This window comes from Haemaphysalis longicornis, unplaced genomic scaffold, assembly GCF_048455015.1.
Source record: "Haemaphysalis longicornis isolate Haplotype H1 unplaced genomic scaffold, Haemaphysalis longicornis Haplotype H1 scaffold_6, whole genome shotgun sequence".
NCBI classification, from domain to species: Eukaryota; Metazoa; Arthropoda; class Arachnida; order Ixodida; family Ixodidae; genus Haemaphysalis; species Haemaphysalis longicornis.
The window spans coordinates 58,344,258-58,366,089 of record NW_027526407.1 but is presented as its reverse complement, the minus strand read 5'-3'; the positions used below and the strand labels follow the sequence as shown (position 1 = coordinate 58,366,089).

General features: G+C 48.5%; 2 protein-coding genes across 4 annotated transcripts in view; both read left to right on the top strand.

Moving 5' to 3' along the window:
• The window catches only part of LOC144141578 (uncharacterized), a 229,365-nt gene that overhangs the window by 143,963 nt on the left and 63,570 nt on the right, over positions 1–21,832 (top strand). The window lies entirely within an intron of this gene.
• LOC144142756 (glutathione-specific gamma-glutamylcyclotransferase 1) overlaps positions 1–21,832 on the top strand; it is a 35,190-nt gene that overhangs the window by 5,936 nt on the left and 7,422 nt on the right. The window contains exon 2 of one of the 2 annotated variants that reach the window (XM_077674453.1): positions 12,158–12,193. The exons of the other annotated variant lie outside the window; for it this stretch is intronic. Within the exon in view, the coding sequence (XP_077530579.1) occupies positions 12,158–12,193 (36 nt within the window). The remainder of the gene's footprint in view (positions 1–12,157; positions 12,194–21,832) is intronic. 2 annotated transcript variants of the gene reach the window in all.

The window sequence follows — 21,832 nt, the reverse complement described above, 5'->3', positions numbered from 1 at the left end:
AAAGAAAAAAGTCGGTCCGCACTAATTATAGTGTTCAGAAAGAACCCAAAATGCAAAACGCGAACAACTCGGCTGGTTTCGCCTTGACGTGAAAGGAAAACCAAAACGGGAAAAAGTTAATGCGACGGAGGCCGCGAACGGGAATCAAGTCAAGTTCGCCAGGGCAAGGTGACCCGCTCCAGCATGTGGGACAATGGGAGCTAACTTATAAATGACCAATATTCCTGAGGGGGGCGGAGTCATCGACGCGGAGAAAAAAAAAAAACAAAAACAAGAAGAAAAAACTGATTCCCTGTGTTCCCGCTAAATGACGCGTTCAGTGAACGTGGCGTTTAGCAAACACCCCCTATGGCCGAAAAGGCCCGCCTGCCTTCTTTTAGGCTCCTTCTCGCTCGAAAACACTGTTTCCGGCTTCCGCCGGTGACGTAAAAGTATTTCCGGTTTGTCAGAAAAAGGAGCCTTGAGAACTTACTGTTGAAATACCGAAGTATGCAGAATCATCGGTGCATATTACTCCTATAGCGTGTCTAAAGGGGGAACCATGTGGGCCTTGAATATGCACGCAGGCAGCTCACGCTACAACTACACCGTGCAACACGCACAGGCAACGCCTCTTAGAACGTAATGCCTGCTGTCGGAGTTGACTTAGTGCGACAGTACTTCCAGTAGTACCTGATGAAACCGGATCGAGAGGTGCAACCTAAGGAGGTTTGCTAACCGCCTGATTAGAAGACCACGAAACGTCTGTTGTGAGGCTGGTATTTTAGGGCCTTCTTTTATATAGAAGGTGTGAGCAGAACCCGTTCGCTTCGAGAGACTGCGTGCGTCGATGGTGGATAGGCGTGCAGACCGGGTCGATCGGAGATCAATTAGTACGCTCAGGCGTTTTGTTTCGTTTTTCCCAGGCCCGCGAGGCCCCTCGTCTCGCCAACTTCGCGAGCTTTAAGAGCACGCCGGGCTCTCCTCTGAATTCGTTGTTTGAATGTGTGATTTGTTTTTTGCTTTTAAAGAAAGCCAAAACAGGCCTTGGCTCCGCATTATTTTCTCCTCATTCCTAGCCAAACCAATAGCCAAATCCATAGCTATGTACAGGACAAATCAATAGCCAAATACATGTCGCGCGTTCTCTTTCGGCGCGAAAGTGTCCAAGGTGGCGGGTTCGGTTAATAGCGGTATCTGCTCAGACGAGAGTGAAATAGACGGGGCCGAAGCAGTCATCTAGTTAATCGCCGCTTTCGTCCTCTCGCAGTGAATAATTTTGCTGTAACCAATTCCTCTCTCACATTGCCCTTACCTTAAAAAGAAGTAGGAAAGGGGGAGGGGGGGGGGTTAGCGCAACGGCTTGGATTGACTACTGCTGCAACCCCTAATGACAAGATTATGATGATGATAACAATGACCTCGTCATTGAAAGTAGCAATGACAATTCATTCAAGCTATTGCGCACCCCAGCCCCCTACCTTTCGGCCCTATCTAAGGTAAGGACAACGGTGATGATGATGACGATGATGATGATGACGACGATGATTAAGTGAACACTGGGGCTACTAATTAGCCGCTTTTTCAAGCCTTGGCCGATCTCATGTCACTTGTGCCACACCTGTAGAAGAAGAATAAGAAGAGGAAGAGGAAGAAGATAATGAAGATAATGAAGATGAAGATGATGAATAAGATGATGATGAATATGAAGATGATGAAGATGAAGATAATGAAGATGATGATAATGAAGATGAAGATGATGAATACGAAGATGATGAAGATGAAGATAATGAAGATGAAGGTGAAGTTGGTGAAGACGGAGATGAAGAAGACTGCGGATTCCCTCCACGTCCGCGCCACTTCGTACCTTTGGCACGCATTTCAAACAGCGGTCTTAATTACGTTTATCAGCGACGCACGAGGAGATTTACTGCAGCAGAATTTCAATACCCACCAGGCGAAGATTTGTTTTGTTACTTGTTTGTTAAAGATTTGTTTTCTCATTTGTTACTTATCCCTTGGTAGCTGTTTTCGACTCTTAATTGAACACGCGTCGAAATAATCGATCGACGATATACAGGCCGACTATAAGCGTGCTCGTATCTGCTTAATTAACGCCGAACACTCCGTGCCTTTCAGAAGCTTCACCCGTGACCCAGTTGCATACGCGCGTAACGTCGCATCTGTGGGAAGGATATCTAACTCCGCGTGGTTGCACGTTTTAGCGGAACAGGCCCCCCGCAGTGCTCGTGGTTGGCGTCGGGCTCCGGGCAATTGTTGCTTACACGGGGGGCCTTCTAAATAGCCCGCGCTTTCTGGGAGCGCGCATGAAACCGCCGCAGTCGGAACGTGCCCGTGCTCGCATCGCGTTGCGTGCGACGATGCACTTAAAAGGCCGCGTAAACCGGGCGGTGGGAACCACCTCGGGGTAGGCGCACGACCGGGTGGGTCGGTCGCTACTAGAGTACGCTTCGCGTGTGCAGAGCATAGAGTTTTCATACTGATATATACTAGAGGTAAATGTGGCGCCACTATCCGGGCGAGGCGCGCTTCGGCGAGCGTGCCGCCATGTGCCGGATGGGAACGTTCCACTTGTCCTTGGCTTGGCTCATGAACAGCCTCAGAAGTTGTCTGCGGCTGCAAAAACAACATTATTGTTAAAACGTTATTTAAAGTTGTTTAATTACTTTTCAAAAAAAAAAAATCACGCCATATCCACGGAATGAATGATGATAAGTGGGGCGAAGCTCGAGAGGGGGAGATCATCGGTAACCGTAACTCTCCCGTGAAAGTTAGCCCATTACATCATTAAAAAAGACGTAAGACTGTGTGCGTACATTGTACAAATCAACTTTTATTTTCGGAGTCAATGCTCCCAGGCCCACACCTGGTGAAAGACCCCGCGCCATCGAGGACTACCCCGCACCTCTACCACAATTTGTCACGTAGGATGGGACACAACGGTAAAGAAAGAACTTTTATTTAGGGCGAACTTGTGCCCGAACAAGACGAGAGGAAACGAGCAAAGGTCCTTGCGTCTCGTTCGATCTCCGAGAACGACTGCCTGCGTTCGTGGCGTGATCTCTTGCGTGATCTCCCCCTCGCAGTGCACGTGCGCTCGCGCCTCCGTTGGCGAACACAGACAAGCTCGCGCTCCCGGTGCCGAGTTTGCGCTGCCGGTTGCAGCCGGTTCTTGCGCGTGCAACGCGGCCCACTTTGCGACATCTCCGAAAGCATGCGGCGGTCACGTACCACGATACACAAGGGATGGACAGACCCATGGCTTTAGGAGCTTCGCCCCTAAAATGCAGCTTGAAGAGATTTATTTGTCAGGAATCATTTCGAAGCTTCACGAAGGAAGAACAACACAACAACAAAAAATTACCGTTTTTTGTTGATTTTGGTTCCAAAAGCGACAAGAAGCCACGTGGCTAGCCAATCCAAGCTGGCGAGGAACGCTGTTAGCTGCAATGGCGGTGCCCGCGAAGGCATTGGCGTAGCCAGAAATATTTTTGGGGGATGTTGTACCTCGCCGCTAAAAAAATTTATAAAACATAGTCTTCGCGTAAACAATATTTTATTTTAGTTTTCTTATCTTATTTTAGGTTTAAAGTTATAGATGAAGCATGTAAAAAGCATGGGCGGAAATAAGGCGGAAAGAAGGGCGGAGATGCGCCACTTATAAAATTTGGGGGGTATTCTGACACCAACCCTATCTATGCGCGAAAGTGTGAGCTGCTTTTCTTTAACGTTTTGTTTGAATTGAAAAATTGATATACGTCCCTAAAGCACACACAAAAAAAGAAAACGAGTTTACGAGTGGTCCCTGAACAGGCAGCCCTATTTACAGTTCGTGAACTACAAGGGACCTTAAAAGCTGAAGTGTAAAGCTGGCAGTAATTAGACTTAACATCTGTCGTCGCTACTGCCTGGAGAATTAAAACAGACAGCATGCACATCGGGAAGCGAGGATGCATTATGTATTCATGCCCTTTTCGGCGGCCTATCGAGAAAGCGAAAGGCATGCGTAAACCGAGTTTGTTGCTCTCCTGACATTCTCGTCCATACTTCTCGACCGCACGTATGCGCCGAGCAGACGAACCGGGAGGATCGTCTGCACGTAGCACATTTCTTTTTTTCGTCTGCCTAATTCGGCCGCGCCTCGCAGTTTCGACCCCCACAGACTAAAAGGGGGCGGGACGTTCGCCAACCCTCGTTCCGCAAAGTCAGCGACTCCTAGTGCCTGCAATTAAAAAGCCCCCGTCACCCATTGGGCTTGCATCCCACTTACCCTGGTTGGTATGCGATCGATCTCGCTGTCAGCGCCGGCCGAATCCGCTTATAGCGGCTACGCGTTATAACGAACAATTGCTTATTGCGGACGAAATGGAACGGCAGGATACGCACAAGAGCAATGAACGGGGTTTGTACTCGGGTAACCGACTTACAACGAAAGAATTATTGCTTTTTTTTACGAACGGAAAGGGGGTGGCGAAGTACGAATAAGAACATGGATGCGGATTATTACTTACTCCGACAGCCCGCTTGTAACGACTACCTGTTATAGATAAGAGCAATGCACGGAAATTTATCTCCAACTCCGGTAGCTGGCTTACAACGCCTATCCATTATAACGAATTATTAATTATTACAAAGGGGTACGGCGAAGTGTGAATAAAAGCTATAAACGGGTGTTTATCACAAACTCCGGTAGCCCGCTTGTAATGACTGTTTATTATAACGAACTATTGCTTATTACGAACGAAAGGAGGATGGCGAAGTACGAATAAGAGCAATGAACGGGAATTCATCACGGAACTCCGGTGACCTGCTTGTAACGACTGCCCGTTATGACGAACTATTGCTTATTACGAACGAAAATGGGATGGCGAAATGTGAATAAGAGCAATGAACGGGGATTTATACTAAACTCCGGTAACCGTATTACAGCGACTACCCGTTATAACGAACTATTGATTATTACCAACGAAATTTTGACGGTGAAGTATTAACAAGAGCAACGAACGGGATTTATCACGTACTCCGGTAACCAGCCTGTAACGACTACCCGTTATAAAAAAAAACTATTGCTTATTACGAATGTGCGCAGCTGAGCTTCCTGGCCGCGGCGGCCGCTTTTCTGGTGGAGGCGAAAAGCAAAAACACCCGTGTGTACGAGATTTCGGCACACGTTAAAGATCCCCAGGTGGTCAAAATTAATCCAGAGCCCTCCACTACGGCACGCCTCATCGCCTGCCTTGCGTCAGCGCGTTAAACCCTGCAATCAACCAGCTTATTACGGACGAAAAGGGGATGGCGAAGTACGAATAAGAGCAACGAACGGGGACTTATTGCGTACTCCGGTTTATACGCAACGCTTCCGAATGACCGCACGTTCGTTATAACAGCCCGCTCGAGTATATTTCCGACCGCTTCCGTCACCCAAGCGCCCCTATATTCGCGATCTAATGTGCTCTGAACATGGTGGGGCAAAGGAGATGGCACTGCGGAGCGCCCGTGTCGTCTGCGGCCGATCGGCCGCCAGGAATGTTAATTAACAAACGCGGGCCGCACGCTTCTGTCGGCCTCATTACCACGGAGCCGGTAGCTCTGCCGTTCGGTGGCCGGTGGGAATCACCCGCGGAGCGCTTCAGCGAGCGCATGCCGTGGTGGGCAGGTGGTGATGGAGCGGGACTTGGTGGGCAATGGGCATAGGCGTAATTTCTGTGCAGCGCAACACGTGGAGCACGGTGGCACCGTACTGGTATGCGCGGTATGCACCCTGCGGTACTGCAGCTTGTTCGTCGTATGTCACTCTCATCGGAAATGTAAAAAGTAACTTACAGTCATGGAAAATTTAATAAATGCGAACACGAAAATAGGAGCGAGAACACGCAAAATTGAAAAATACTGTTGGTTGAGGTCCAATGATGGCGTGCTATTGATATATTTGGACAGTCACTTTTCCCAACTTTGTGTGACTGAGCCACGCGTCACTTTGACTGGGTGGAAAGAAATCGCGTTATTTGTGCCTTGTGGTTCATATTTTCGTGTTCGAGTTTTATTTGCCCATGTCTGTCTGTCTGTCTGTCTGTCTGTCTGTCTGTCTGTCTGTCTGTCTGTCTGTCTGTCTGTCTGTCTGTCTGTCTGTCTGTCTGTCTGTCTGTCTGTCTGTCTGTCTGTCTGTCTGTCTGTCTGTCTGTCTGTCTGTCTGTCTGTGTGCGTGCTTGCGTGTGTGTGTGTGTGTACGTGCGCGCTTATGGACACACATTCCGGAACTTTACAAACAACACATTCCACTGCACCCACCTTACTTCATAGCCGACAATCCCATTTTTTCTATTAAACGCGTTTTAAAGTACCTAACAGTAATGAAATTTTTACGCCTCATTTCATATCCCACATAATAACAACGTGGCTGTATACACCAGCCACCTTCAGTGACTTTTAAGCATTTAATGTTCGTTTTTACGGAAGGTTTGTTTTTTTCTTTCACGCCACTTTAATGCAATAACTTTTTTTTGGTGCTCTTCCCACGCAGTCGGCTTTGCACCACATAAATATAATCAGCATCCTCAACACACACGCACACATATCCCCCTCGCTTCCCCCCCCCCCCCCCCGTCGCCAATTTGGCTTGCATTCCACATACCACCGTGGTAAGCGGTATGCAAGCCAAATGGGTGACGGGGCCTCCGTAATTTTGAGAGATATAAACTTGCGTCACATTACGTTAATGCCCCCTCATCGCTTTTTACAGCGGTAGCTTTACGTGGGTTATGATTGGAAAACGTTTTCTCGGTGTACGTCCGTGGACGCGTTTCTTAGCTTCCACGAAAACGGTTCGGGAAATACCGAGTGTTGGCGGGCTCAGAAATGCGGCGTATACAAGTTCAGTTCTTCGCAGGATCATCATCATCCTTGTCCTCCGCTTCGGAAAGCGCGAATAGTTTTTTTTTTACGCTTGATGAGGTCTTGTATTCGCCGGCATTTTTGATGGATTGTGCACTTCTCATACGCGTAGGTGGTGTCTTCTTATCGCATGCAGAGGGGCGTATTTTTAAATGTGATTACGCTTGACGGCTTTTTCCTCTCTCAGAGATTGCGATGACGACTCCTGTTGTGCCCTTTGAATAAGCAACACCCACCGCCTTCTCTGGGCCGCCCGAATCATGAACATGTTTTCTCGTTCAGTCGCGCTCAGTACGATGTAGAACATCGATAAGTATTCATACCTTTACGCAACCTTAACCCGTAACCAGGGTCTTCTTAAAATCAAGCAAACAGTAACGTCACAATGAATCAATCATCACACCAACTTTTACGGGAAGAGTCACTGTTCTGACGATATTATCGCCTGAATACTAAACAAAAAAACGGCTATCAAGCGGCTCCGGTGCAGCGTCAGACTTGGCTACTGCGCAGTTGAGGCGCACTCCTGGGCACGCGCCGGCGCCAGTGCTTGGGTATTCTAGTTCACTCTACCAGTGCGTCTGTCGCGGCTATGACGCAACACAATCCAACACAATCCACTTAAATCCAATCCAATCCAAATCCAATCCAGGCCAAGCTAAGCCAAGCCAAGCCAAGGTCCCTCGCGCTTGCGCAGAACGGCCCTTCACGGCACACGCGAAACTGCTCAACCTCGGCCAGTGCCTTACGCTACAAAATACGATCCCTTCCTAAAGAAAGTTTAGAGAAGCACGAAAGCTAAAATCAAAACCTTCAAGGACCCGAATCGCGAGGGAAGAACGAACCCATGCGGCGATTTTTCGCCCACTAAGTAAACGCATCTACGAACGATCTAAATGTATAGCGATACGTGGTTTGTGAGATGAAGGCATACTATTGTACTCCTCCTTCATGATCGATGCGTGTATTGTGTTATCCAGAACCGTTCCTTTTTCGCGATTTTCAAGTAACCGTTTTGGTGCACTGAAAAATTAATCCCGGTGTCACGCACGCGCCGCGTGTCCAGAGATGTTATCAGAGCTTTTCGGTCGACCAACTGGTCTATGGGGAAATGAATTAGTTTTTTGACAGGACGCCAGTGGTCCCCATAATAAAGCTTTCGCGTTAAACGCTTTCGCTTTAATAATCGTTTCACGTCGTACTCACCGCGACTGTATGCTTCCAGCAGTACTGCAGGCAACTTGATCGACTCTCGCCTGTCCGACAGGGAGGGGCTACCTGTCTAATTGGATCTTCTGGTTCGAAACAATCTCCTTCATTCAATCTCTCGATCTCTTTCCGCCTTTTTTCTTTCGTTTTCAGCTCCGCGTGCGGTGAGCTGCTTTCCCCAGGTGATCCGTTTCAACTCTGTAATTCGTTGTGTAAGCGCCGCAGCTCAGCCGCTAATTGATGGCGGCGTTGCGGGCTCCTGACGTGAGCGTCGACGCCTTACGGCCAGCCCATGAATCGCATTCCGCTGATAAGGAAGGGCCTGGAGATGTGCTCGTTCGTCTTCGAGTCAAGCTGCAGATCTTTCGTGGCGGATTTTAGCGGCTGCCGCGGAGAAGCAACAACAGCGACAACAGCAGCAACAACGACGGCGACGACGGTGGTGACGAAAAGAAGAAAAAGAAAAAAAGAACAAGAACGACGACGGCAACAACAACGAGAACAAGAACAAGAACGACAAAAAGAACAACAAAAACAATAACGACAGCAAGAATAACAAGAACAAGAACGACAACGAGAAAAACAAGAACGACAAAAAGAACAACAAAAACAATAACGACAAAACTACAAGAACAACAAAAAGAGAACAAGAACAAGAGCGACAACAAGAACGACAACAAGAACAACAAAAGAAAGAACAGCAACAAGAACAACAAGAACAAGAACGACAATAAGAACAACAAAAACAACAAAAACGAAGTAGGCTGACTACTTTCGTGCACTATTACCGTACATCGGGTGGACGCACCAGTGTGCCTCCAGTGCTGCACCTCAGGACCCTGTCGCAGTTCGCACTCAGACGATGCAGGGTCTCTCGCTTATGACTTCCCTGCCCCTTCTAACCTTATGACGCTGTTCACAGAAGAAAAAAAAAAGAAAAAAAAAGAGTGGCTGCGTATGTGCCCCCTTCGCTGCAAACGTCATGGGAAGTCTTCGGTCACCTTGCCAATTAAAACCCTCTCCCCTCTCCCTCTCTCTCTTGCCATGATAAATCCAATGAAGGTTTGTTAAATTGAATTTAATTGGAGCCATTTTTTTTTCAATTTTATTTCATCCAGACGAGCCTGACACGTATACGGAACGACCAACGAAGAGACTCTCTCATGCTGCCTCCATTCCAACTCCCCAGCCGTTTCTATCAATCACCGCCCGAATACAATCTCCGTCCTACAATTTTCTCTTAGTGCACGGACAATCCCGATCAGTGAAGATCTTAGAACGCGGAAATACGCAATTTTGCCGGAACTTTCGCGGCTCTACGATCCTCCAGTGCTGTCGAGCCGACGTCGTCGTCGGACGCTAATTGCGAAGCTATTCAACGAGAATCGAGGCCAATTTTACTTTTATTCGCCTGACTTTTTTGTGTTCCCCTTTTTAATCTTTCATCGCGGGTTGACGACGAGCGTGGCGGCAGTACGTGTCCCTGTTTCCACGACAAGGTCAGTTTGGTTACGTGAACAATGGGCCGCAAAGTGAGGTGCGCCCAGATAATGACGTCTCCTCGCTGGACTCCCGCAGCGTCCTCTCGCCGCGTCTCCGTATGAAGAGATAACTCCCGAGCACGCCATCTGTGGTGAACTAGGTCAAACACTCGGGTGACTGCAGGCTCTGGATGGCTTGAAGACAGGACTACTGGCTAGATACTCACCCGGTTGCGTGTTTCCAAATGCTTCGATGCGTAGAGCACCCACATGACATGTGTGATGTCACTGCACGCGCTATTCTTTACGAACCCGCAGTACGGGTTCTGAAGCCTAGATGTAGAGTACTGAGTACTGGCGCTGACGGCTTGGGTTCGGGACCCAGCAGGCCTGTATCTTAGTTTTCTTTTTAAATTGCATAATTTTTTTCTAAATCTAAGTTTTTTTTTTCTAAAATCAAATCTACGCGTTCTTTTCTTGTTAATGGTGATTTGGTATGTTTTAGGTCGCTTTAGGTTTGGGGCGCAGCCAATGACCACGTTTAATTACCGTTCTCCATCGCGCGACCATATACATGTCACGTGGATGGTCTGTGCAGCGAAGCGTTTGGAAATACGCCTTCCGGTTGCCGTGATAGGCTCACCAGTGCATGCTACATGACGTCGTTCGTTCGGCGTATACGCGAAAGTGGCCGATTTCTCGTACCTCATAGCAGAGTGCCGTCTGCTATGGACATGTGTTCGATGTGATCGAGATGTGGTGGATGGGTATCGTAGGAGACGGTCTTCTTAGTAATGGACACGGTAAATCGTATCATTGCCTCTGTTCGGTGCTTGATTATTAAAATTTATGCGATCCATGTTTAGCTCTACACGGCGAGTATTAAACTCTCGTTACAACGAAATCACTTTGTTCGAACTATCGCTGTATTCGAAGTTTGTCATAGTCACCGCCCGCTTACAACGAAGGTTGTGTGTGTGGGTGTGTACTGTAAGAAGACAGGACGCTTCTCTGAGATAGGGAGCAGCTCCAACGGTCGCCTGCTTTGCTCCGCCGATCGTGACTCAATAATCAAGCCACTTATGATGATGATGATCATGTACAAATGACGGTTACAATGGTTGTGAGCAGGTGAGAGATTGACCACACCTATGGACGCTGGATGGGCACAGCCTGCGGAATGCATTAGTGCATGACGCTACTTCGAAAAATAGCGCCAAAAATGAAAAACAAAGGAAGAAAAGACAAAAACTGCTCTGAACGGCCAACTAAGTTTCATTTAGGTGAACAGCGAATATATACTAGAATGAAAAAAAAAAAACAAAGAGAAAAGGAAAACCAGAACAAAAACAGAGGAAAGGAACAAAAACAGGAAAAAAGGAAGTTGATTATGGAAAGGCGGCGTTTTTAGGCTATTTTTCTCAGTAGCATCACGCACCAACTAGCCCGTCTCAGTTCACTTGTCAGTGCACGACTGCACGAGTAAGCGCATATATGGTCCTCCACCAAAAAACAATGCACGCTGGACTCCATTACCTCCTCTCTCTAAAAAGGTAACTCGTTGGTCGTTCACGAACATGAACTCCTGTACCGGTAGTCCTAGCTTCCAAGAGGCTCGGCCGCGGGAACGTCTTCGCTAGCCAGTGCCGAGCGAGGTGGTATGCCGTCCCCCCCTTCCCCGTGACATGCCGTTCTGTCTCCGGCTGCGCTGTTCTTTCTCGCATTCTCTCGGCGCTTCTCATTCGCGGAAACACAATAGCCTCGTTCCCCGTCCGCGTCCAACTATAGATTCGCGTAGCGCACGCCTTCCAGCAGATTGCCCCGTTCCCTCCCGCAAGACAAATGGACAACGACGATGATGATGATGTCGACGACGATGCGTGCTCTTTGACCTAATCACTGCGGTGTCGGGAGGGCACGCCACCGAATCGGTAGGAATCCTTGTTTACGACCATTTCGCCATCACGAATCGCGGCTCCTTCCCCATCGCTTATCTTGTTCGCATGGCGTTTACATCGGCTGTTCCTGTGCACAAAGAAAATGGACACTCTCCTCCTCACTGCAATCTCGTATAGTTTTTTTTTTTCTTTTATCATCGTGGAAAGATTCACGCGGGATAGTCGGTGTTCCGTCTTCGTGTGTGTAGTATGCGTGTGAATATCATTCTGTACTCTGCATTTGTGGTTGTTGCGTCTGCGGTTATTGTGAGCATTGTTCGCTGACGTTTGACGTTACGACAGGTTGACTGACCCCTTCCGGAGGGGGGAACGTCCTTGCGGGCTATTCCGCCTTCCGGACGTTGTAGCGGCCTTTTCCGAAGGTCAGTGATGCCTTGACGAGTAAATCCATTAGTAGAGCGCGGGAGACCTCTTCGGGAGTTAATTTGACATTCATAAGTAGATATTAAGGAAGCAGAAACAAATGGTGTTGTATGCATACGTCTCTTCCACCCCCACATCCCGCACCCCTGATAGCATGGCCTGCTTTAGAAAGGCAACGTTAAATTCTTTGTTTGTGCATTCTACTTGAAAGCATTGAAATTCGAATGCTGATATTTTATTCTCCCTAAATTTCAGATTGGCCGGGTGGCAACGCTCGTTGAACGAGACGAGGTAAGCTAGCTCAACGTTCTCCCTTATACCTATACTACGAGTTCACATAAAGTACAAGTTTTGTTTATTAAGGAGACTGCTTTGCCCCGCACTCAGCCGATCCACCTTGTCACGCGTAGATGCGCTGCCCACACTCTTATTTTGGGGTGTTACGCAACCTTACCCCCTATTTTAGGGTATTCACAAGCAGACCTCTTTTTCGTCCTTACCCCGTTTTTTAGTCACAACACATTTCAAAGGTGTGTGCCATGGGACAAGATTTTTGCACCCTTTTTGACCAAAAAGGGTGTGGAAAAGCTTAATGTGTACCTAAGAAGAGTTCTTTCAGACCGAACAAAACAAAGTTGTATTATCTCTTCTTGGCCCTTCAAGAATAGAGACATCACAGGCGCCAACCGAACTTCTCTTGCAGTGATCAAAAGCATGTTTCGAACGGAGTACATGCCACCTCGCTTTATTAATTAAGTTGTTAACTATAGCGGTGTTAATTTGTAGAAGGCGGCTCCTGGTGTCACCTCCCGGAAACATAACTACTGCTGGGTGTGACCCGGAGTAATACTTCGTATGTTTATAGCTGAAACACCCTTGCTTTGTGAACCAAGGCTCGGCAACGTCATTCACGTTCTGCCGTTATTTCCGCACAGATTTAGCCACCATCCGACGAAAATTTCGGCGTCTAGTGGTTCCCGAGTGTCGATAGAGGATAAAATCAACCTCCGGTACAGCTGTCTTCGAAGAGGGACGCGCTGTCGGATCAGCTGCGTCGCTCCGAGACGAAGTCTTCAAGTTGCCGCTCCCTCTCCGAGCGCTGTCCAGATGTTCGATTTCGATGCTTCGCCGCTCACGGTTCTCCGCGGCCGCGCCGCGGGCTCTCCCGGAGGGTCACGGTGTGCTGTCTCCCTCCTCCTCTCCATTTCGCTCTCTTCGTCAAGCACTGGCCCCCCTCCCTTCTCTCTTTTGAACACCACGCAGAGCTGCCGACCCCGGCAAAACCGCACCGTCTGTCGCCGCGTGTCGAAAGAGCCGTGCCCCGAAGCGGGAGCTTTAAACTGTTAGAGCCGTCTGACCATCAGGGCGCCGGGAGCGGGAAGTAATGAAGCAAAATGAAAGAAAAAAAGCGTTGCGAAAGCAGGGAGGACTGCAGAGAGGTTAGGTAAGTGTAGGTCAGTCACTGTGAGGGCTGCTGCAGCGCTGTTTCCTCACTCACTCACTCACTCACTCACTCACTCACTCACTCACTCACTCACTCACTCGTTCACTCGCTCGCTCACTCGTTCACTCACTCACTCACTCACTCACTCACTCACTCACTCACTCGTTCACTCGCTCGCTCACTCGTTCACTCACTCACTCACTCACTCACTCACTCACTCACTCGTTCACTCGCTCGCTCACTCACTCACTCACTCACTCACTCACTCACTCACTCACTCACTCGTTCACTCGCTCGCTCACTCGTTCACTCACTCACTCACTCACTCACTCACTCACTCACTCGTTCACTCGCTCGCTCACTCGTTCACTCACTCACTCACTCGTTCACTCGCTCGCTCACTCGTTCACTCACTCACTCACTCACTCACTCACTCACTCACTCACTCGTTCACTCGCTCGCTCACTCGTTCACTCACTCACTCACTCACTCACTCACTCACTCACTCGCTCAGTCCCTCACTTGCTCAGTCCCTCACTCACTCACTCACTCACTCACTCACTCACTCGCTCGCTCACTCACTCACTCGCTCAGTCCCTCACTTGCTCAGTCCCTCAGTCACTGACACACTCACTCAGTCACTCACTCACTCAGTCCCTCACTCGCTCAGTCCCTCACTCACTCACTCACTCACTCACTCGCTCACTCACTCACTCACTCACTCACTCACTCACTCACTCGCTCAGTCCCTCACTTGCTCAGTCCCTCACTCACTCACTCACTCACTCACTCACTCACTCACTCACTCGCTCGCTCGCTCACTCACTCACTCGCTCAGTCCCTCACTTGCTCAGCCCCTCAGTCACTGACACACTCACTCAGTCACTCACTCACTCAGTCCCTCACTCGCTCAGTCCCTCACTCACTCACTCACTCACTCACTCATGGCTTGTCCGTGAAACGGAACAGCGGCTTTTGAAGGCGAGCTTAATCGTTACGATAACACAACCCAATTACAAACGTTAACGCAATACAACCGAAAATATTCAGCACCATATTATGGAGGTAAATGCAGAGAAAACGAAGTAGCATGGAACACGAAAGCGCCTAACCCCTTACGGTAATGACGTCGCGAACTCACCAGGAAGACGCTCCGTCAACAAGGGGTCACCCCTAGGCCTTCTTTTATTGCCAACACGCCGGTAATTCCCTCCTCTGTTCCTTTTTGCGTTTGACGTGCTCTCCTTTCGCCACGATCGTGCCCTGCTTGTTCCCCAGATAGCGTATACGTATAGCACCTCTTCCATACGGGACTACTATAAGAGGCGCCCACACGAACCTGCGGCATACAGTTTCATATTAATACACACTAAAGGGAAATCTGGCTCTGCCGTCTACGGGAGCCGCGCTTCAGCGATCGTTCCGTCATGCACCGGGCTGGCACGTTCCACTTGTCCTTGGCATGGCTCACGAACAGGCTGAAAAGTTGGCTCTGGCTGCAAAAAAGAACAACAATATTACTGTAAAAGATTATTCAAATTTGTTTTGTAACTATAAAATTGAAGCTCCAAAAAGATTATTCGTCAGGGATTATTTAGAAGCTTCACGCAACATGAACAAGAAAAAGATGTTACCTCCTTTTGGTTGATTTTGGCTTCGAGACAAAAAAGAAGCCATATGGCTAGCCAAGCCAAGTCGGCGAGGGACGTCGCTGGCTGCAATGGCGCCGCCCACGGCTGCCCGCGATCGCAGCGCCAGATTTCCCTCTAGTGTATACTATTAGTATTAAACTCTATGACCTGCGGGGCTCGTGCAGGAAGTTCGGCAAAGTGTACGGAAACGGCGCTTCCTATTTCGCCCGCCAACCACCTGTTTCCTGATTTCGCAAAACAGCGTCTAGGCCGCAGGCGCGACACATGTTATAGGTCAGGTCATGGTCATGGTATAGGCATGCGAAGGCGGGGTGGCACCGTCTTTGGTATTGTGTACCTGCCTTGTTTTTTTTTATTTGTTATTCTATATTCGTGTGTTCGCTTTCAGCTTTTAAAGACGACGTTCAGATCAACCTTATCCAATCTGGAGAAGGTGGGGGGAGGGGGGTTGATTTGACAGGGCACAACATTCAAGTGGCGCAGAGTTCAGTTTAAACGGAGAGCGCTGGATTTTACAAGAAACGAAAATACAATAAAGGAAACGGAGATAACGTGCGGTGCGCGGTCATGGTATTCCTTTATTGTGTGTTCATCGCTTGTAAATTTCAGAGCTCTCCGTTTAAACAAGACTCATACCAACTAGCCCAACACCAAATTTTGCAGAGCTTACGCTTTCTTATTCATGTGGAACTAATTGATTGATCGTACGATTTAACGCGCCGACGCAACGCAGGCGATGAGGCGCGCCGTAGTGGAGGGCTCCGGATTAATTTAGACCTCCTGAGGATCTTAACGGGCGCCGAAATCTCGTACACACGGGCGTTTTTGCTTTTCGACTCCATCGAAAAAGCGGCCGCCGCGGCTGGGAATTGAACCCGCGACCTCGTCCTCAGCACATCTGGAACTAACCTGCCCCATAATTTTAGGTTTGTTTCAATTTTGCCAGTGTCTTTTGTTTAACCGGGTGCTCAGGCTTTGGGTTCATAAATGACCTAGTTTCAGTGTTTACATTAACGATTCTCTCTTCAATTGTATTTTTCTGTCCGGACTCTGCTGGCAGCATTCTCTTGTTTCTGCTTTTTTTTTTTCAACGTTTCTTGTTTGTCTTCTTCCTGCTGTAATCCTAATGTCTAATATTCACCACTCATCAACTAGTCACCGCCCCACCCCGCCCATCTTGTGTAGCAAGCCTTGTCCCTAGCAAGGCTGACCCCACCAGTTCACATTAAATAGCCTTCCCTCTCTCTCTCGTGCGCCAACTGGGAGAGACAAAGGTTTCGGATCTCAGGGGGAGTGAATGTGTGGACGAAATTCAACTTCGAGAAGAGTATCGAACTGCCTGGAATGTCACTACAGCACATTACTTTCTCTCTCTGAGCGCGCAAAATATTTTAGGTGCAGATCACTTTAGGGGCTTGCCTTGTCGTCGTAGCTCTCTCGCTGGACCCAATTAGAGCCACACGGCGTTCCGTCGTAGCGGCTGTCGTCGCGGCGTAACCCAGAGGTTTTGCAAGACAAGCGGTTTATATAGTCACAAGCGTTCGAAACTCGTGAACCGCTGGCGTTTGTCATACATCACCCCGTTGTTTGGCGCAAAGAAAACTGCAGGTACATTTGGTGCGAAATATACGTAAACTAACCGGAAGCACCCGCGTTGATTTTGTTAGGAATGCTAGGTGGGTTGGTTTTTATGATAGTAAGTGAAAGAAAGTGGCAGTGCAATGTCGGCACGTGCGGGAGGCGAAGCGATCACAAAAAGAACGGAACTCCCGCTGGCGCAGTTTCAGACAGGGGGCGCGCGAGCACTGCGAAGGCGGGAAATTTGAATTGCATTGGGTGGTAGCAGTGAGCGGATAACGGCGCTATAGCCCATTGGAGCGAATCACTGCTCTGCCCTTCCGACAGATTTCACGTTGAGTGGAACGGCTTTATTTTTTTACTTGGGCAGTGAAGTGAATATGTCGAGCTCTTCTTCGTGTAGCTGCACTGTGTAGTTCGGCCCATGCGATTCTTAATTTACCACTCAGTGAAAGCCTGAAACACGTGTAGGCTCAGGAGAAGAGAAAACGGCCATTTAGGGAACTATCGCAGGGAAGTCACAATGGCCTCCTATGCGATTTTTCGCTATCGCAGTCTTGAAAGTCTTGATGTTCAGCTATTTGCTGTTAAATACTGATTTGATTCGGTTCTGGCTGCATCTACAATGTCCTATGGCCTTGATATTGTGGTATAAAATGGCTTTTTTCTCCAGAAAAGATGTCTTACCACCAGTACATTTGTGATTAGAAGTGCAGCCGATCTAAAGGAATCGGTGTAAGCTTGGTCTTTGTAACCTGGCTTTCCCACATTATTCGTTGCGCAGTGAAGCCTACTTGTGAGGAAAATTTGATGCGAGCGCGGTTAGAAAACGTCGGCGTGCCGGTACTAATGTGGCGTCGGACGAGCGTGTCCGCGAGAAGACACGTAAGCGACGAGCGCGAACCGACGAGGCACATCGAGAATGAGCGAACGCCGTAAAGCGTCATCGACGCCAAGGTGCCAACTTGGAGGAGTTCAAGGGCTTGAAATTGAAGTTGAAATTGCTCTACTTTTATTAAAAACACACTAATGATTTTATGGCGGATTTATAGGAAAAAAAAAAACACTGGTTGATTTCTTTGTCATACGAATCGGTAAAACACGAAAGTGAATTGTGCAGTGAAATCTGCAGCTGAGCATGATTTGCCGGTCGGCGGCTGTCTTGTGGGTGTGCTTGGCGAGCGACGTCCTGCTGGCGGGTCGCTTCGGCAAAGGTGTACTGGCGTCATTTCTGTGACGGATATGACGTCAGCGAAGTCTTGATATATATAAACATAAAACACTTTCGTGTTAAAATATAAAACCCGAAAACGAACAGCCCTAAGTATAACGTACTCTTTAGTACTAAAGGTTGCTTCCCCGCACGAAGACCCTGTATGTAGGGGGTGGACCCATTACCGGCCGCTTGGTCCGTTGTACTGACGTCATTTATGTGTTGGATGTGACGTCAGCGAAATCTTCGTGTATCCGGCAACAAAACACTTTCGTGTTAAAAAGCTGCTCTAAGCAGCTTGACAAGTCCTAAAATTCATAAACAGAGGCAGCAGCAGGATAAAGTGTGTGTGTGTGTGTGAGAGAGAGAGAGAGAGAGAGAGAGAGAGAGAGAGAGAGAGAGAGAGAGAGAGAGAGAGAGAGAGAGAGAGAGAGAGAGAGAGAGAGAGAGAGAGGAAACATTTAATAGAACAAACGGTGGTGTTTGAGCCGTCACTCGGTAGGGTGGGTTCGCCTCAGTCTAGGTTCCCTTAGGCCTTGGCTGAAGCCCTGGCGAGAAAAAAAAGAACCAAGAAAGAAACCTTTTCGATAAAAAAAAGATGGAAAGAAAAGAGGGAGAACTCCCCTAAAAAAGAGAGTAAAAAAAACTGCCACCAGAGATGCATAATTTAAGACACAGGCTAACTAAATTCAATATCATATCATAACCCCTCGAACTGTAGTCTGACAGTGTTCGATCTAGTGCCGAGCAGAAAACTAAATCATTGGGCAATACAGAACCAAGGTGATGAACACAAGGGAACGAACGCCAGGTTCCAAAATTCGGATGCCACACTCAACTCTAGAAAGCCAGCTATCGCTCTGGTATACAACCTTCACCGAATTTCTACCTCAAGGTCGGCTGCACTTAAACAACCCGTGCATAATCGCCAAAGCTACACGTTAATCCACCGGAACACGAAGGAAGAAACAAAGATGTGTACAGGTGCACCAAAAAGTAAATGGAGCGCGGCTTTGTGAATTTACAGTCATTTCTATTTTATGCGGCTACCAGCATAAATAGAATACGTGCGGCCAGATTTTACTTTAGAATGACTTTCTCGAAACGTCAGTTAGAGGCTGCTGGCTTGGCACACGGCGGAGAAATCCCCTCAAAATCTCCAACCGGTGCTCCATTTAATTTTGGGGGCACCTGTATACCTTCCTTACTGTTCCAAGTGCGCGATGCTGGTGCGTGTCCTTGCAAGGACACGTACATCGGCGATCGGGACAGACGAATGGCGATCGCGCCGTGGAGCCGGAAACTGAATAGAGTAGGGTGCGGTTGCACGGCCACTTTCGTCAATCTATTAACCAGTCCCTTTCGCTCATAGTAGTGCTTCTTTTCCAAATTTTTTTTCTTTCTGAGTCGCATTTTGGGCTGTGTACTTTAGGTTTCCCCTCAGCTGGCTGGCCTCTCCCGATCTCCCCACCTACCCTTACAAAAAGGTTTCCGATGCCCCCTTTTTTTTGAACAACGACCTAGATTAAAGGGACGCACCCTTCACTGCGGGTCTTTTCCTTTCTATTGTCAGTTTGGAGCTTCTACGGGCCCGCAGTCGAGCCCTGCCGCCAGTGTGGGGTGGTGAATCGGGAGAGGGCTAGGCCTAAAGGGGGAGGGGGGTGTTTTGGGGAGGGTGACCGGCGCTGTTGTGGGTGCCGCAAGGAGGGTCGGGCCGTGACCTGAGCGGACCCCGTGGAGCCAGCAGCCACCTGTTGTGTTTGCTCCCGCACCGAGCCGCTGGCGTTAATTCGCGATCGACGGGTGCGCCCGCATTGAGGAGAGTGGGATACCGCGTATGCCCGTGTATAAGCTGCACGGTCGGCACTGTGCGGTGACACCTAGGTGAACATGAAGGTCGACGTTTGTGCTTCGTTTGGAGTTTTGAAGGCGTCGTGTTGAATTGTGTTTCTGTGCGCCGGAGGTTGAGGTGGGCTGTGTGCGTGTCGTATATCGTACCATCTGGGGGTTGTTCAGTGTGCGCAAAAAACGCGTATGCACGGGCTTTTTTTGCGCTTTGTCTCTTTCGCAAAAAACACTGCCAGTTCTGCTCGGAACCGAACAGGCGGCTTTGGGTATAGCAGCAGAAGGTCTTAGCCATTGCGTCAACTGGATGTTTAATCATCCAGGCATCCATCGTGGCTGTCAGTGACTCCTCAGTCATACCACCACGCAGGAGCGGCGTACGAAACGGCCGGCGTCACAACCAAATGATGTAATAAACGAAGATGCTGTCTATTTACGATGGTGTGCATACGACTAAGCGTATGATGGATATACGACTAAGCGTATGATAAGCGTATGATGGACACCGCAAGGTTTTCGACGATGGTTCGGAGGTGATTGACGTGAGCGACAAAGGTTAAATGATTGTCGAAAACAGCCCCAAGGAGCTTCATCTCAGGCACATATCGTAATGACGTACCGTAAAGTCTTACTGTGGGTTTTCGGCTCGAAACACGTTCCCCCCTCTCGAAACAAGTAAACGGGAACATTTCGTCGGATTAATCACTTTGATCAATCACTTTGTTGTTGATACGACTTAGTCCTGGAAGGTGTGCCGGTAATTGTGCGCCCGAGTGGCACTTTTAATTGTGGAAGCAATAAATGGCCCTTTAAGCGAGAAAGTTGACGCCCGGAGTCGGCGCGTGGAACGGTGTCTTTGAAGCGTTCCGTAGCGCGGGACGTTCCATAGCGCACATTTAAAGGGACTCTGAAACACTTCTGAAAAAACGGTCAGGCTTTCTTCCCGCCTGAAATCACTGCGAAAGCTAGTTATTCCCAGCCCGGAGCGGCGCATGCGCGGGATTTCCTCGTTGCAGCAGAAACGTCTTCCGCTCCGGCTTCGCTTTTGTGGCTTTCTTTTTAAAGTGGCAATCGAATGCGTTAATTGCTTCGACGGAAGGAAAGCCGGCCAATAGCCGCTACACCACCGTAATGACGTATTTAGACTGGTCGAAAAGCGGCAATACTGGAAAAGAGAGCAAAATCTTTTGAGTAAGTTTCCAAGTTATCTGGGGGGGATAGAGCAGTAATTTTTGGCTGAGGTACGTTGCGACCCCTTAATGTAAGTACTGGGTGTGTTGGGTGACTACGTTCTGCAAGCATTTAAGATTTTGAAGAAAGTTTAAATAAGTGTTGCAGGGTCCCTTTAAACTCGGCGCTAGCGAAAGGTGACCGCTCACGTATACACCGCAGATGAAGTAAGGAAGCGGAAGAACGCAGCCAAACGAGAGAACACGCAGGCAGCGAACTCAGCGATCATAGTCGACTCTCGCAATTCAGGGCGGGAGGAAAGAAGGCAAATGACTCCCATTTTTATATTCGCCTCTACTATAAAGACTGCAGGGTCATCAAAGCAATCTGACGGGCTAGTTGGTCTGACAGGATGGAAATAAAATTGCGCTAGAAGGACAGGACGAACAGACGAAGACACGCCACACAGCGCAGACTAACAGACTGAGTTTATTTCCACGCTGAAAAAACGCCCGTGTGTTCGAGATTTCGGCGCAGGTTAAAGATCCCCACGTGGTTAAAATCAATCCGGAGTCCTCCACTACGGCGCGCCTCATAGACTGTGTAGCGTCGGCGCGCTAAACCCCACAGTCAGTCAGTCAGTCAGTCAGTCAGTCAATCAATCAATCAATCAATCAATCAATCAATCAATCAATCAATCAATCAATCAATCAATCAATCAATCAATCAATCAATCAATCAATCAATCAATCAATCAATCAATCAATCAATCAATCAATCAATCAATCAATCAATCAATCAATCAATCAATCAATCAATTGATATCCACGCTCATATATGCTACTATCAAGTAGATACTTGGCAACGAGAGTAGTTTGAAATATAAAACTAAAACTACAAAAAAAAACGCACACTTTCACCATGACACACATGCCGCCTCCAACAGATTAGACTCCATCAAAAAACGCGCTTCACTATCGCTGTTGGGCAAAGAAATCGCGTTTCTTGATGAGGCTGATCTGTTGCAG